Here is a 17,437-nt window from a genome sequence, read left to right as displayed (position 1 = left end):
ATATCCTGTTAATTTCATCCAACAATTAAAGTTAAATGTCTAACTACCACATTGTCCACTTCTTCCTATTTTCATCGATAAAGGCAACTTTGGTTGTATCTTATAGGTAAATTAATTAAGTTGGGTGATTTTAACAAGTTTTAAAAATTGAGGGTATAAAATTATATTTAAAAAGTCTTTCCAAAAGTCAAAAAAATAATTTCCAAAAACACATGACCAAACACAATTCCAATTCCTGTTTCAACTCCAACTCAAAAGAAATTTAATTTTCATAAAATTTTAATTTTCATGGCCAAACACATACTAAACCTACTTGTCAAAAAAAAAAAAAAACTGAAAATTACACAAACCCACAACTTAAGTTTCACTTATTACAAAAATATCATCTCTCCAAAACCTATTACAGAAATTCTATTTTTCTCTAAAAATACATATAGATAGCTTTCTATGTATATATCGGCCCTGTTATACATATGAATCGACTTTATTATGTATACATCAGTCTTGTTATTTATATGAATCAGGCTTATTATGTATATATTGATCTTGTCATATACAAAGGTTTTTATGTATATGTGACTTTGTTATATATATAAATTGAGAGAGAAATTAAAGTAATTAAAAAAGTGAGAAAGTGTGTAAATAATTTCAATAAGATTGAAATTTATGTTATTTTACCATCCCTTCCTCCCCTTGCTCTTTATGTCACGTTAAAATGGCAAGTTGACATTGTCCCACTCCCTTCCTCCCCTTGCTCTTTCGTGGGCCGTCAGTAATTAGACTTCCGCCTTCTCCTTTTTCTTTTTCCTTTTTCTTATTCCTTTTTTCAATTTTCATCACCCCTCTTCCGTTCCTCAAACACCTCCATCCCTAATTTCCATGTCCCAATAGTCAAATCTCCTCCCCGGCCCCCCCAAACCCCAACCCACGCACCCATCGATCCATCAATGGCTAAGCGAACCCTCCCCCTTCTCAAGCACCTACTTCACTCCCCATCCCATGCCCATTCCTTAACATCAACCCGATCCGTCACCTACATGCCTCGACCCGGTGACGGCACTCCACGTGCCGTCACCTTAATCCCTGGTGACGGGATCGGACCTCTCGTCACTGGTGCAGTCGAACAAGTCATGGAGGCGATGCATGCTCCTGTGTACTTCGAGCGTTACGATGTTCATGGCGATATGAAGAGTATGCCTCCGGAGGTAATGGATTCGATCCGGAAGAATAAGGTTTGTTTAAAAGGAGGTTTGAAGACTCCCGTGGGTGGTGGTGTTAGTTCCCTCAATGTTCAGCTTAGGAAAGAGCTTGATCTTTATGCTTCTCTCGTTCATTGCTTTAATTTGAAAGGCCTTCCTACTCGCCATGAGAATGTTGATATTGTTGTCATTAGGGAGAATACTGAGGGCGAATATTCGGGGCTGGAGCATGAGGTTGTTCCCGGTGTCGTTGAGAGCCTGAAGGTACTCTTCCTTTCAACTCTATTACTACCCCTTCCGTCCCAATTCCGAGATTCAAACAAGCCTTTCTTTGATCATAATTCTTTCATACTTTTTTTTGATGAAGTTAATATATTTTTTAAATATCTTGAATTATGAATTATTGTGATACATTCTACTTAGTTTTAAATATATAAATTTTGATTCAAAAACCTTGAAGATTTGATTGCAAAATTTACTGTCAGAATTAAACTAGTTGACTCTCGAAATTAACTTGTGCCACATAAATTGGGACAGAACCTCTCTGTCAGATAGGGACTACTTGTTTATTCTGAATTTCACGTCATGCTGGTCAACGTGATTTGATTCTCCTTCTTTAATAATTTCTTTTAAATTTGGACAATTATTATTGTACAACATATGAATTTCTCTAATAAAAAAATAATCCACCAACCAAAATATATGGAGAATACTCATTGAAGATATACAACTTCAGGGACGATTAGTGAATAATCTATCTATATTTCACGATGCAACATTCGTATTCGCCAATGTTTTAATAGTGATAGTCGTTACTCAATCAATGAGTATATATTTTCTAATTAAGAGTCTTTTTATCAAACAAATAGTATCATTTGTGACCAACTATTTATCTATTAATGTAATTATAATGATTAGTAACATATATATTTTGCTTAATAATTTAAATTCTTTTAACAAAAAAAGGTTTTTTAGCGCACAAATTAATAGTCATTCATGAAAATATTATATATATATATATATATATATATATATATATATATATATATATTAATTTTAATTTGAATCATTCTAGAAATAAAAATTAACAATAATCAACTCTCTATATTTTTTTTTGAACATTATTAATCAACTCTATATATTGTTAACAGCTTTAAAGATATTTCAGACATTTTGACAAAAAAAAGTGCTTAAAAGCACTTGTTTACTAAACACATCAATAATTTTTTTTCAGTTTTAGCACTTTTATCCAAACAAGTAACTGTTTATTTTTAAAATAAGCTCAGCACTTTCAAAAGCACTTTTAAAGAACTTTTTAAAAGCCACTTTTTCCAGCCTATCCAAACTGGCCCCATTACCTATTGTTGCTCAATCAAGACTTTCTGACCACTGGGATGGTTGTGAAACTTAGAGAGTCATAACTTTGCACGGTCAGAACGGCTGTGAATATAACCTGCCTGGTTTGTTGAATAACTTAAGAGTCATAACTTTGCTGCTTGTGATCATTTCATTTTTCTTGGATCAACTTTCTTACACTTGTAAAGATGTAACCAAGGGAAACAATGGGTAAAATTTTGTATGGTGATTTTGATAATTCGATCCTCAAACTTGGCGTAATATTTCATATTGGCACCTTATCTTGGGATCGTATCTATTGGACACTTTAAGCTGTCAAATGTGTCTAGTGTCTATTGAACACGTAATGAACAATTAGTCCAAAAAATTTAATGACATGTAGTTTAATAGCCTGTTTGGCTTGGCTTCTCTAAGGCCAAAAGTGCTTTAAATTCAATGTTCCGTGTTCCGTGTTCCATGTTTATTACGAATATGTGTGCTTTCCTCTGCTTTATATTCCTGCATTCCTGCTTTACTCTGTTTTATATTCCTTATGGGTGCCGTATCTATGTTATGTCGTCTGCTTCTGTGCTGTACTATGTGTTTGTGTGATATCTCGTGACTTGAGCCGGGGGTCTTTCGGAAACAGCCTTTCTACTTCATCAGAGGTAGAGGTATGGACTGCGTACATCTTACCCCCCCAGACCCCACTAAGTGGGAATACACTGGGTTTGTTGTTGTTGTTGTTGTACTTCTGGGAAAATATTAGAAGCATTTTTTAAAAGCTTGGCCAGGGTTACAACGGTTCGAAAGTATTTTTCAAATTTACTAGCTAAATACAAATTGCTTCTCACTTAAGTACTTTTTTGAAAAATAGTCTCTAAAATGAAGTGATTTTAGAAGCGTGGCCAAATGGGGCTATAAATGCCATGAAGTGGCAAGAGAACAAATGAAAAAATAACACGTGGCTGTTCCAACTCTACTTTTTTATCGTCTTTTCCATTCCCCTCTTCTTCCAAGTCCTTTATACCATGCAATCAAGAGTGGCTTACATAGATTTTTCTATTACATACTAATGAGGCCTTCATCATATAAATTGGGACAGAGAGAGTAATAAATAATAAAATATACAGAAAGATGAAAATAAATAGGAAGCACCATCTCATATGCCATTTTTGAAATACCGATACGAAAGAAGAAAAAAAACACAGTAAGATAAACCTTACAAACTGATAGCTAACATGAAACTAGAACTTAAAATAGGACAAATGACTTAAACCGAAAGACATCAACATAAGGAAACAAAGGCCCATATCTTTGATAACTAGACTTGAATATCCCATGAGCTCATGGTTAAGGTCAAGACTTCAACATGCCTTCTCATGGAGATTTCGATCTTAAATGAACTCCTACACCCAAGTATATATATCTTGCGATGAGGTTGTTAGGTGCTTAGCAAAGATAGGTACCTGTGCAAGAAACTGTTCACGGTTCAACTTTTGGTAATCCAAACCCATTTGAGTAGTGCGGTCGGCCAAAGGATGGACCTTCGCTTAGAGGGAATTAAAAGCTTGATCCTATCTCTGAATTTGCTGATCATGGGAGACGACCACCTCCATTTCGCATCACTCTTGAGCCGAAGCTAAATTTTGCTTTTCTTGTAGCATTCCTCTTTCAAGGATCCATTAGGATCTCTCCTGATCAAAATCTGCATGAAGATCATACGCCTACAATTGTCGTCGATGAGATGTAGCAAGTTCTGCAATCTGTGCTCCCCTAGTTTCCAACTTAACCTTTCCCTATAGTATGACTTCAGTATGTGTCGAATTGTTTTTTCTTTCGCAAATTCTGCTTGTTGCTCAACATTAATTTCCTTAGCTCTTTCCAAGTTGGTATTTAAGGCTTCAATAGTGGACAAATAGTTTCGTTCGACCTCGAGCTGGGTTGCTTAATTCTCATCTCAACCTCTATTTATCTATCCTATACTTTTTACAGATTCTTTCGGCCTAACCCGGGGGGAAGGGGCTGAGCATCAAATCAAAAGAAGTATAAGGGCTCTATTTCTCCCCAATCATGATTTGCTACGATTGTACCCGAATGTAGAATTCAGTTACCGCCTTAAATTTTTCAAGCTTTTGATTTTTGATATAGATTCTTATGTTACTTCCCACACAAAACCTCATATGTCCTCAGTCACGGCTAGTCGGCCACAACTTGTTTTCGGCCTAATTGGCATAAAACTCAAAGGGGTGAATATCGCTGAAATCCGCTTAGACCCATTAACATAAGTAATGGACGATATGAAGATAAATAGATCACCTCCTCTAACAAAACTTAATGGTAGTTTCATGTAATCTGAGATGCAGTCAACTCAAGAAGATGTTTTTCCCAAGCCTTAATGCCTCTTGGCAAACACCCTGTTAGTTGCTCCATTAGTTTCTCCATCCTATTTGGGTGACTCAAAGTATAGTTCGTCCACTGAAATTTTAAGGTTGTTGCATAGTGATGGCAGTATAGATGTTCTAGAAATCATATTTGCAAGAAGATGCTACAGTCCTCAAAATAATCTGCACGGCTCCCTTATTCGGTCGAGGCATGGTAGGTATCAACTTGAATCATTGGCAGGACGGCGTTATTCTGTTGCTTTATCATAATTTTGACTATCCCTCCATATTAATGAGGGTTGTTTGGCAAATATGACCAATTTTCCTCTTGTGAAACCTTTTTTTTCCCTTAAAGTGTACATGGAGCTTTTTTAAAGTTTAATTTTGGCAACTCTACGTGTCCTTAACCTTTCTGGAGGGTTGTAGATTTTGTGACAACTAAATCGAGCATGGTTTTAATGTTGAATTCTTTCTCGATTAGGTAAACATGAAGCCGATGAGGAGTGACAAAAGGCTGAGTTGAGGCTATTGGACGGTTAATGAGCCTCGAAGTTGACGTTCATGGACAAAACCACAGCAATGCTCTTGGCTTGGTGAAATTACATGGATTTTCTAAGTAGATTGAGATATTCAAACGTCTTAAATTCCCCACAAATATTATGAGATTTAATCCTGATAGAGGTTTAATTGAGACATTAATTTTGTTTTGGGACTCTACGAATAATGTCTTCCGCTTCGAGGACTTCGAGTTAACTCTCACTTTGGAAGAGATTGGTGGTTTCATGGGGTTAGGAAAGGGTCTCCATAAAAAACTCTTTTAGCTCTAAAGAATGTTAGTTGACATAAATGCGCATCAACCATCCTCTTATGGAATGCTTGGATAATGGGTGGGTTTCTTTGGATTTCTTGTATTTGAGAAATGAAAAAAAAAAAGGAAATATTTGAGGAATTTGGGAAGAAACTCTAAAATGGAGAACATTTCACTTCTTGGGATAAACATAGGCAAGAAGCATTCATGGTAGCATTCTTGGGAACCATGGTCTTTCCAAGACGAGATGGAAAAATTGATATTCGGTTGTCAGGGATAGTCACTATTATGATGAAGAGAGAGAATGCACTATCTTGCCAATGAATCTAGCCGATATCTACCGTTTTGACCTAATGCGTAAACAGTGAAGATTATTTTGAAGGTTGTAGCATCTTGTTGTAAATATGGTTTTTAGAGCATCTATACCGCCATCACTATGTGACAACCTTCCAAGTCTGAGTGGATTAGCTATATTTTGAGTCATCCAAATAGAATGGCGAAATAGTGAGGCAACTAAAAGCGGTTTGCCCAAGGGTGTTAGCTTAGAGAAAACATCTTCTTCAGTTGACTGTATCTCAGATTACATTGAACTACCACCATTGGTTTTCGTCAAGAGAGGTGATCTATATATTTCATATCACCAATTTCTTGTTTTAATGGGCCTTAGAGGGTTTTAGCTATATTCATCCCTTCGAGTTTTACGTCAGCTAGGTCAGAAACAAGTTTTGCCTATGACTGAGGACATGCAAGGTTTTGTTTGGGAAGTAACAGAAGAAGATCTACGTCTGTAATCATAAGTTTAGAAAATTTGGGGCAGTAATCGGATTCTATAGCGGGAAACAGAAATGCAAGGTAATAAGGCTGCGTACAATACACCCTTGTGGTGGGGCCCTTCCCCAGACCCTGCGCATAGTTGGAACTTTAGTGCATCGAGTTGCCCTTTAATCGGATTCTAAGTTTGGGTACTATGGTAGCAAATCGTTATCAGGGAGAAGTGGACCCTTTATACTTTCTTTGGTTCGCTGCTCAGCCTTTCTTAGGGTCAGACCGAGAAGATTTGTAAGAGGTGCGGTAGATAGAGAAATGGAGGTTAGATGAGAATTAAGGCAATCGAGCTCGAGGCCGAAAGAAACTATTGTCCACCATTGAAGCCTTAAATGCTGACTGTGAAAATACTAGGGAAATAATTGTTAAGCTACGAGCAATATTTGCTGAAGAAAAAGCCAAATCGGCCCATATTGAAGCCATGGTTCGGGAAAGCTTAAATTGGCAACAACTAGGGGTGCACTAGATTGCAGAACTCGTCACGACAATTGAAGGAGTATGATAAAAAATTCAGACAGATTTTGATTAGGAGAGATCCCAATGGATCCGTGAAAGGGGGATAATACGAGAATAGCTAGCGCGACGACGCGCAATGGAGATAGTCGCCTCTCGTGATCAGCAGATATAGGGATGGATCAAGCTTTTAATTCCCTTCAATGAGGGTCCATCATTTGGTTGACCACACGACTCTAATAGGTTTGGATTACCAAGAGTTGAACTGTGAAAAATTTTGTGCATGGGTACTTGTCTTTGCTAAGTACCTTACAACCTTATTGCAAGATATTTATTTGGGTATGTGAGGCCAAAATTGCTGTGAGCAGGCAATTTGAGGTCTTGACCTTAACCAGGAGATCTTGGGATATTTAAGCCTAGTTATTAATGATTGGACTTTTGTTTCCTTATGTCTTTTAGTTTCATCGTCTCTGTTTAAGTTCTAGTTTCAAGTTCTAGTTTCATGTCAGTTTGTAAGGTCTAGTTAATCAATTAGAGAAAATTGCCGGGAGAATCTTTGAGGTAAACAAGATCTCCCTCTCGGATGGTACTGGCATAACTAAGGCATTTGTATTACTGTGAAATATGAGTATGCCTTTATCACCCGATTTTTGATTAATGGAGGCTTTGGTGTAAACATTGGTCCTCTGTCTACTTTGCAAAATCTAAATGTTAGTACGTGAAGGATCTGACATAACAATGTATGTGTCAGAGCTTTTGATGGAGCGAAAACAGATTCTATTGGTGAGATAGAGCTGGGATGACTAGAGGTCCTGGTTATTTTATTGTAGATTTTCAAGTGTTGAACATCATGCCACTTACAATATGTTATTGGGAAGACAATGGGGCTGAGGCAGTCCCATCTACATTGCATCAAATGATCAAATTTAAATAAGACAAGCAGGAAGTGATTGTTCACGGTGAAGGGGACCTGTCCATCTACAAAGACACTTCTATTCCCTTCATTGAGGGAAACAATGCAGATGAGACATTGGTTTATTTAGATTTTGAGGTAGTGGTTGTTGAGCATATCCTCCAGGAAAATCTCATCATTGTCTCCTACATCTGTTATGGTTGTAAATGAGATGTAAAAGCATGGTTTCGATTTGGGAAAAGGCTTGGGGGTATCTTTACAAGGCAGGGCTCATCCAGTGCGCCCACGGATAGCTCAAGTACTTTTGGTTTGGGGACAAGCCCACAATTGAAGACAGAGAGAGAGAGCCAAGAAGTACATGGTCACTTACCAGGCCCATACCACCCATATACAAGTCTACTCCTCTCCCTATTATCAATCCCATATGCCATCCAAATATTCCTCCTCTCTTTTAACCTTCTCTTCTTCTCCATTTTCCACCATTCAGTACAAGCAATAACAACAGAGTACTCAATGTGATCCCGCAAGTATGGTCTGGGCAGGGTAGAGTTTTATTAAAAAATTCCAGCACCTTCCTTATCTCTTATCTTACACATGCTAGTTTAAATGAAATTAACCACACAACTATCACTATCAAGCAAGCAACCTACCAAATAGCAACAATAACAAGCCATAACTATGGTATTTGTGCTGAGTAATTGAACAGACATTATTAAAGCAAGACTAACAACTAGCTTAGAAAACAGAGCAATAATTATCGGACATTGTTTTGAAATTTCCATGTTCCAACCACTGTCTTTTAACAGAGAGTTTAATGAGTTTATAGGGTATCAGAAAAACAAATATAAAATCAAATGTGGTTTCTTAAAACTAGAGAAAACAATGAAATTGTGGTTTCTCAAATGTGGCTTATATTGAAGTAGAGATTCCTATCTTGGTTTTTCTTTTTGAACAGATAGCATGTTTGGGAAAAATATCAACCGAGATAAAGGCGTGAAGTCAATGATGGGTCTCTTTGGTGATGAATGAGAGGTAGAGTCCTGTGGTATAAATGTAATGTTCTTTCCCTGATGGTGTGATGGTGTACTTTAAGGGAGTGAAAAAATGAAATTTATTGTTAGACGTAAAGAAAAGTGAAAGAGAGATAGCCAACAATCGAAAGAAGAAGAGCACTGCCATGGATGCAGTGTTTGGATAGCTTGGATAGCAGAGGAGAAGAAATGAGGAAGAAGAAGATTAAAAATGAACAACTACAACAAACCCAATATAATTCCACAAGTGGTGTATGGGGAGGGTAGTGTATAGGCAGACTTTACCCCATACCTTATGTCTTGTGAAGGTAGAGGTTATTTTAGATAGACCTCGGCTCAAGTAAAACATTTTAATGTTGGTTTGAAAGGAAATAAAACAATTAAGAAACTTTGGTGAAAATAATGGAGAAAAGAGCAGTAACAACACACAATATGAAAACCGAATCAAAGGAAGGAATATGTAATAAAAAAATTAAAGATTAAGATATTAGGAGTGTAATAATAATAGTAATATTGATAAGGAAAACTAAACTACACTCTACTACTTATTAACCTTATACCCTTATCATCAACCTCCACATCCTCATATCTAGATTCTAAGCTCATGTGTCGTATTTTGTCTAATTACCTCTCCCCAATACATATTCGACTTACCCATTCCTCCCTTCAGACCCACCATAACCAACCTTTCATATTTCTCACTGGGGCATGTGTCCATTTTCTTTTTATGTGCTGGAACTATCTCAGCCTTGCTTCTATCATCTTGTCCCCCACGAAAGATGCTCCACCTTGTCCCAAATATATTTGTTTCTATCATATCGCTCCTAGTATGCTCATACATCCATCTTAGTATTCTCATTTTCGCTACTCTCATTTTCTGGACATTGGAAACAACCTCTCTATCACACCCAAGGTAGTGGAATGGACTGCGTACACTTACCATCCCCATACAATACTTACCCTCCCCAAACACCACTTTGTGGGAATATATTGGATATGTTGTTGTTGTCATTCATTTTCAGGGCATGCAAGCTATTGTCCAGCTAGCCTCGTACAACATAGCTGATCTACCAACCACTTTATAAAATTTTACCTTTAAGATTTGGTGGCACATTCTTATTACAAAAGACACCTGGTGTGAGTGAGCTTCCATTTCATCCACCTCGCTTCAATACGATGTGTAACATTGTCATTAATCTCCTATTTCCTTGGATTATTGACCCAAGATAAAAAATGAAATAGTTGGTGTTTTTCTTTTTATACTTATTCTAATGACGATTCTTTTTATCCACTTTACACATGTAAAAATTGTAAAAGAATACATTGTAACTTAGTCACACTTCGTACTCAAAAGAAATGGAGAACACACGTATTCCATATCAGCATTGCCTATTAAATAAACACATTTGACAACTAAGGTTTTAGTATGTATTGCCTCTAGATGAGGTGCCAAAATAAAGTATCATTCCAAGTTTGGGGAGCGATGTATTTAGTGGAAGAAACTATTTCAGTAATGGTTGAAAAGTTAGTATGATGGAGAAATTACAGGCTAACGTTTAAAGTTGAATAGGTTCATTGATTTTTTTTTTCTTTTTTTGAAACTGGTAAAAGTCATGGATTTGAATTCTTAATAGTTGAAAGTTGTATAAGAATGAAAAGATGTCAAACATTTGGAACATTGGAGTACTTTTTTCTTATTTAACCCTTTAACTGTTGAATGGTTAGCAACCTGTCGGAAGCACCCCTTTTTCCATTCATGGAGAGATTCAATCATCAACATCAATGAAAAGGCCCTCTCTGATTAAATTCTGTTTGAAAGTTGATGGTAAAGTTTGTCATGTGCTTCTTTGAATGAGTAAATTTTGAAAGTTAGATAACTCTAAGAATTAAAGGGAAAACAAAGAAAATAGCAGCTTCTCATGTTTTCTTTCTTTCCCTTTCTTGCTTCATGAAATGCTTTCTTCCTTTTCTGAGTGCTAGTTTGCTGTGAATCTAGTGGATCAAAAAGCTTGCAAATTAACACTAAACATTTTATATCAGCAAAGCCCGTAGATGTGTGGAAGATAATGGAAATAACTTTTTATTTCCCGTGGATGTATTTTTTTTTAAAGGTGATTTAAAAGAGTCGAATATTAATTCTGTATTGTGATGTGTCTGTGTATTTTTATTTCTTTTGGGTTTGGGGGGGAGAGGGGAGAGAACCTAGAAAACGCTGATATTAAGAGGTGGGTTTCTGGAATGGACTTTGAACCATTGCCAAGAAGAGATAAAAGTGAAAATGTAGTTGAAGTAGCTTTTTATTCACGTGGGTGTGCTTTTTGTTTTAAGGTAATAAAAAATGGGTCGAACGGTAAAGTTTCTGCCATGTTGACGAGGAGGTCACATGCTCAAGCCTTCGAAACAGCCTCTGCCAGAAATGGAATGGAAGGTAGGCTGCATAAAATAGACCCTTGTGGTCAGGCCCTTCCCCTGAACCTGCACATAGCGGGAGCTTTAGTGCACCCAACTGCCCTTTTTTCTTAAAAGAAGAGTCGAACAGCAGCATTAATTCTGTCTTGGGGTGGGTGGGGGTGGGGGGATGGGATGGCTGGGAGGAAGGAGGAGGCCCTAGAAAAAGCTGGAATGCTGGACCCTGAACCATTGCCAAGAAGAGGTAAAACTGATAATGTCTATGTCCTTGAGCTTCATTGTTTTCGTGAAGCCAACTAAATGTAAACTTGTTATGTTTTGAAGAGGCATTTGAAAACAAATACTTATAAATTTGAAAGAGTAAGTTGCTACAAGTTAAATAGTTGAAGGGGCTTTGTTGCACTTCTTCGTATTGAAATGATTGTATGGGGAAAATGCTGGTGTTTCCTATTTTGGTAATGTGCCAATCTCTTTTTAGATAGGTTGCTCATGTCTAATTTTCGTTGTTATCAGGTATCCAATCTCCTCTTAGATAAGTTGCTCATGTATAATTATGTTCATTGTCAGATGTCCAATTTGTTACTAAGTATAGTTCTGTCACATTTCTTTCTTGATTTTGTGCCTTAATGTATGAACAACCTCAGTGCTTGGCTTTCTCCGTGATTATTCAAGAGTTTCTTTTCTCACTTTTCACCCCTTTTTTCAAAATTTCTATGTTACGGCCGAAAATATTACATTTCTTGTCATTAACAGGACTAACATATTCTTTGCAGCACAGCCAGAGATGTTCTGTGCCAAATAGTTTGTGTTGTAATGAAAAGTTAACCTCAGGATTATCTAAATGATATTTATCTAAACCAGATAACAGATCCAGCTTTTTAAGTGGTTTGCAAGGCAGCCAGTATAATTAAACATCTGAATCTAATATTGATGTCAAATCAACTGCTAAGTTTTTTACCTGGGATCTGGTGTGAGCATTCTTTGCTATCACTTGATTTTCCTTATAAGTAGATTAGGTCACTTATTTTGATGAGTAATGTGTTGATTAAATCAGAACCTAGCTCATGCTAGCTTTTAGAGGCTATATTAATTGTCAACTTCATTATCTGCTTGTTGCAATATTCCATAGAAACTTTCTCTGTCTCACTGTTTCAATTTCCAAGCTGGGAGATTTTGTTACATTTTTTCACTTTTCCAATCACGGGTTATCTTGTTGCAGAGTACTTATTCTGTGGTCTGTTTTCATGTGTGCTCACGAGTTTCCTCCTCTCTCTTTTATTTTAATTCCTGCAGGGCTTTTAGTGCAAGGACATTATGGGCCATTTTCTCTTCGTTTCTTTCCTTTTTTAGGATAGATTTTAACCATTTCCCTAAGGCAGGACGAACTCTTCTCAAGTTCTTTATACTATATTTTGCGCCTCCAGTTTAACTTTTTAAGAGTCCTTCACGTTTTCTTTCTTTCAGATTCTTATTATTTTTATCTTTGGTATGCAAATTTTCTAGGTAATGACAAAGTTTTGCTCAGAACGAATTGCCAAATATGCCTTTGAATATGCATACCTCAACAATCGCAAGGTAGTGACTGCTGTGCACAAAGCAAATATTATGAAGCTTGCAGATGGTTTGTTTTTAGAGTCTTGTCGAGAAGTTGCAAGCAAATACCCTGGGATCAAGTACAATGAGATCATTGTGGACAACTGTTGCATGCAACTTGTATCAAAGCCTGAGCAATTTGATGTTATGGTACAAGTTTTGCCAATTGGTCATCTATTTTTTGGTTCTTGATTGGTTTCTTTTTTCGTTGGTGTTTGATTGCTGACATGGTGAGTTTTGCTGCATGATGCAATTGTACCCAATTTTTTCTCTATCTGGACCATTTCATTTAATCTAGAGGAAAAGGAAGTCTTTTTTGGGTTGGGGGAGGAGATTGGTGCGTAGGTATAGAGAGCTGAAAAGCTTCTCATACAAGTCAAGAGTATAGGGACCCCTTATGGTTGCTAGATTAAGTATCAAATGTTAAGACTAGTAAAACTACATGGCTGGGTTGACCTTTTAGCAGATTTATCTTTTTCTTTTTCTGTCTCTTGAATGGGTTAAGGATTGAGAGTTTCAGCAAATGAAGATGAAGTTCTTACTTTAGGTTGCTGAAATGGGAAACAAAACGATACTTTCGTCTTGCTGGGATTTAACCTGTAAGGAAGTTTACAAAATGGATTTTGTAATCCTTATCCATACTGCATGGCAGGAACCCACTTCTGTATACTGTTCAGTGCGTGTGTTTTTCTTTAATATTACTTTGTCACTGAATGTTTCAGTCTGGATATGAACTTGAAGTTGTATATAACAGGTCACGCCTAATCTCTACGGAAATCTGGTAGCAAATACAGCAGCTGGTATTGCTGGAGGCACAGGTGTTATGCCAGGAGGTACATATAAGTGACAGTCAGAATTTGTTCTCTCTTAACTAATGTGGATATGTTTCAATATTTTTTCCTGCATATTCCATCCCCTCTACTCTGTAGGATTATCTGGTCGATTTTGATATGAAATGATCATTCATCTTTTGAGCTTCTTTTATAGCTTGAAGGTCTAAATGACTATATTTATTATATGACTGAAGAGACTGGCTTCTTGTGGTTTAGGCAACGTCGGGGCTGACCATGCTGTGTTTGAGCAAGGTGCTTCAGCAGGAAATGTAGGAAATGAGAAGATACTTGAGCAAAAGAAGGCAAATCCAGTTGCCTTGTTTCTTTCATCAGCTATGATGTTGAGACATCTGCAGTTTCCTTCATTTGCAGATAGACTAGAAACTTCAGTAAAGCGTGTAATTGCCGAAGGTAAATACATGACCAAAGATCTTGGTGGAGTTAGCACCACCCAAGAAGTCACGGATGCTGTCATTGCAAATCTGAAGTAATATCAAAACAACTCCCATACTTCTGTACTTGAGATGATTCATGCTACATGTTTTTAATTCATCATCCTTGTTATGACTTCAATTGTTCTGTTCTTCCGTTGGTGCAGCGGCCTTTTCGAGGTGGCACATTCCACAAAATAATGTGAATGTCCCAAGTGGAAATATTACAGTAAGAAACGGGATTTTACAAGCTTATAGCCATTTTATTTCCTATAGAATGTTCTTTGTAATGAAGGTGAATGAATTTGAGATAGCAACTATTGAGCTTAATGCGGGCTTCCTTACGAATAGTTTGTATGGTTGGTTTGCGTAATTGGCTACTAATTGTTACTCGCCCATCTTTGACTGCCTATTAGGAGGATTATTATGTTGGGTCACGATTTCAAAAATATTACATTTAGCTACTCATTCATGTAAAAAGAATAATTCACTTCGCGGATGTTTGACCATAGATTTTGAAAGCATTTTTTCAAAATAAATAAATAAATTAAAATAATAAAATATTTGTTTGGTCATAGAATTTATCTGGTTTAAAGAAGATTATGAAAACTATCTTCCCAAAATCTGCTTTTGGAGCACTTTTTTGACTCAAGATACTGTCGTCCTTTTTAAAAATTTTAATACTTGTCTGAAAAAAGACCCCAAACTTTCGTAGTTACTGTCGTTGTCTTCTTTTTTTTTTTTTTTTCCAGTGACGGTTTTTTTGTTAACTAATTATAATATGACAAATTGTGGTGAATAGTAGTGTGTTTTAGCATTTATTAGACTTTAACGTATTATGATTTTAGAATAATGTATTATCTATTTTATTTTAACATTGATAATTTTATGTAAGAATTATCTGTATCTGTATGTAGGATTATGAAATTTGATAATGGCACTGGATGTCATAAATGAAGGTTTTGCATAATTTGTGACTAACAAATACGTATGTTTGGTACGTGTTGAATATTTGATCAAAGAACACCATGATACAAGCTTACTGAAGAAGATGAAGTATAGTAGAGATATGATTTTATTGATAACTTGATTACACATATGAGATGTATATATAGTGAATGGATTAGAGAGATAATGTATTAACTTACTTAGTTCCTAACTGTTTTTCGGAAAGGTGGTCAACTAACTCCTAGAGTTGGTTATATTACTGATAGGTATTAACAGTTTTGCCCTTGACTTTATTTTAGCTTATCTTTTCCTGTTTCAATACCCCCCTAAGCTAGGAAGTGAGAAGAGATTGAGAGTTCCTATTTCACCAAAAAAAAGAGAGTTCCTAGCTTGAAAGTTAAGTAATGATGTTGCACTCTGCTTAGGCCTTCAGAAGATCTGTAGGTTGATCAGTAGTAGTAATATACTTTGTAGAGATCATTACTTGACAATTTTTTCCCTGATGAAGTGACATGGGAAGAATTGGTATAGAGGTCATTTTGAAACTTATTTTGTCAAATAGTTGCTAAATGTCTTTTTCATTTAATTTTTAGGATTAGGATCCAAACAGTAAAAAAAGTGGGATTCATATGTGGGTCAATGGGCCTTTTCAACATTTTAAAAACTTGTGGAATTAAATAAGTATAAATAACATAAATATCAATCCTTTTGAAAGTAATTACACTCTCTCATTTTTTAATTACTTTACTCTCTTTTCCTATTAATATACATAATATAGCCGACATATACATAACATTCTGTGTATATGTTGAGATTTTTGTAAAATGTTTAGGGAGTTAGAATTTTTTGTAATATTGAAAACATAAGTTGTGTATTTGTGTAATTTTTAGATTAAATAAACTACAACTAACTCGCTCCACTTTTTTTAATATCAAACTAAATCCGTTTTCTCTCTCAGCCTCAACTTCTCCTCTTCTTGCTACTTACAAGAAAGAACTCGCAAACTCTATTTTTTCTTCATCTTCAAAAGGCTCCATTTTTTGTTCTAAGGTGAGTTAAAATCAAGTTTTGATTATTTCTAAATCTATTTTAGCGATTTTTCTTTGTTTTCCGTTTTGTAGTGGGCCCTAGTATAGAAATTTTTTTCATATATGACTGATTAAATAGTGAAAATATGAGAAATTTATAACTAATTAGTTTGATTCCGTATTAATAGTTGAGTTTTGATTCCGCAGTCTCGACAAAAGTTTTCGTTGATCACATTGTTGGATTTTGAAAATTTTATTAAGAAATTTTGCTTCAGTTCTGGTATTCTTTGTGTATAGCATTGTCGAATGGTGGGATAATTCTTAGTTATTTTGGTTATTTAAATAAAATATTGACCTGTTTCTGTTTGTAGACTTGTGGTCTATGAATTCACAATGCCCTTGATTGTGTTAAATTTTTAGGTATATGAAATTCTTTTCAAATATGATTGATTAAATAGTGAAAGTATGAAAATTTTATAACTAATCAGTTTGATTCCGTAGCAATGCTTGAGTTTTAATTTCGCATATTTGACTAAATTTTTTTGTTGATCACGCTGTTGGATTTGGAATATTCATTTTAAGTTCTGATATTTTTGTATACTGAATTATTTAATAGTGGGATAATTCTAAGTTATTTTGGCTTTTTCATTTGAGTATTTATCTGTTTCTGTTAATAGACTTCTGTTCTATGAATTGACAATGCCTAAATTATTTTTAGGTGTAGATTATGTTAAAAAGTAGGTAAAGTTAGAGTTGGTGTTAAAGGCAATGTTGGTACCGTGTCTGATTGTTCTTCTAGCAATAGAGAAAGAAGAAGTGAGGCAGCTGAAAATGCCTCTAAAAGGAAAAGAATTGAAGCAGAAGAGTCAAAATCAAATTTGAAGATCATAAAAGAGAGAGATACATATGTCATTAGTCTGGTATAAACGCTAAGTCTAGTTATGATGTTGCTGAGTGTAGCGGTAGTGATAATAGTGAAAAAAATATTTAGGATGGGGATAATGATTCTTTGTCCGTTCCATTTTGTTCAAGGTATATTTTTATGGAGCAGTATGACCTTCGAACTTTGATGGATGAGGTTGAATCTTTTTTGATAAAGATATCGATCAGATCAAGGATGGTTGCATATCGAGAATTTAAGCAAATTATTGTTGACCAAAATTTGAAGAAAAGATTTGAGCAGTTCTATTTTGGACACTTAAGAAACATGCTGCAATATCTCAAATTTAATGGATAGATGATCCATT

General features: G+C 35.7%; 1 protein-coding gene across 1 annotated transcript; it reads left to right on the top strand.

Annotated features, from left to right (window-relative positions):
• The first annotated feature begins 688 nt into the window (after positions 1 to 688).
• LOC107854067 (isocitrate dehydrogenase [NAD] regulatory subunit 1, mitochondrial) lies at positions 689 to 14,562 on the top strand. Its single transcript, XM_016699068.2, has 4 exons — positions 689 to 1,463; positions 12,861 to 13,100; positions 13,705 to 13,783; positions 14,000 to 14,562. Exons 1-4 carry the CDS (start codon positions 948 to 950, stop codon positions 14,272 to 14,274), a joined length of 1,110 nt encoding a protein of 369 aa, XP_016554554.2. The 5' UTR covers positions 689 to 947; the 3' UTR covers positions 14,275 to 14,562.
• Positions 14,563 to 17,437: the final 2,875 nt, after the last annotated feature.

This window comes from Capsicum annuum, chromosome 10, assembly GCF_002878395.1.
Source record: "Capsicum annuum cultivar UCD-10X-F1 chromosome 10, UCD10Xv1.1, whole genome shotgun sequence".
Lineage (NCBI taxonomy): Eukaryota > Viridiplantae > Streptophyta > Magnoliopsida > Solanales > Solanaceae > Capsicum > Capsicum annuum.
Note: the sequence above shows the minus strand (reverse complement) of the source record. Positions and strands in the feature narration are given on the sequence as shown.

Excerpts from the sequence above, each read along its gene's own strand:
- LOC107854067 (XM_016699068.2), top strand. The coding sequence starts at position 948 with ATGGCTAAGCGAACCCTCCCCCTTCTCAAGCACCTACTTCACTCCCCA. Across the intron at positions 1,464-12,860 it reads GTGTCGTTGAGAGCCTGAAG|GTAATGACAAAGTTTTGCTC; the intron begins GTACTCTTCCTT and ends CAAATTTTCTAG. Across the intron at positions 13,784-13,999 it reads CACAGGTGTTATGCCAGGAG|GCAACGTCGGGGCTGACCAT; the intron begins GTACATATAAGT and ends CTTGTGGTTTAG.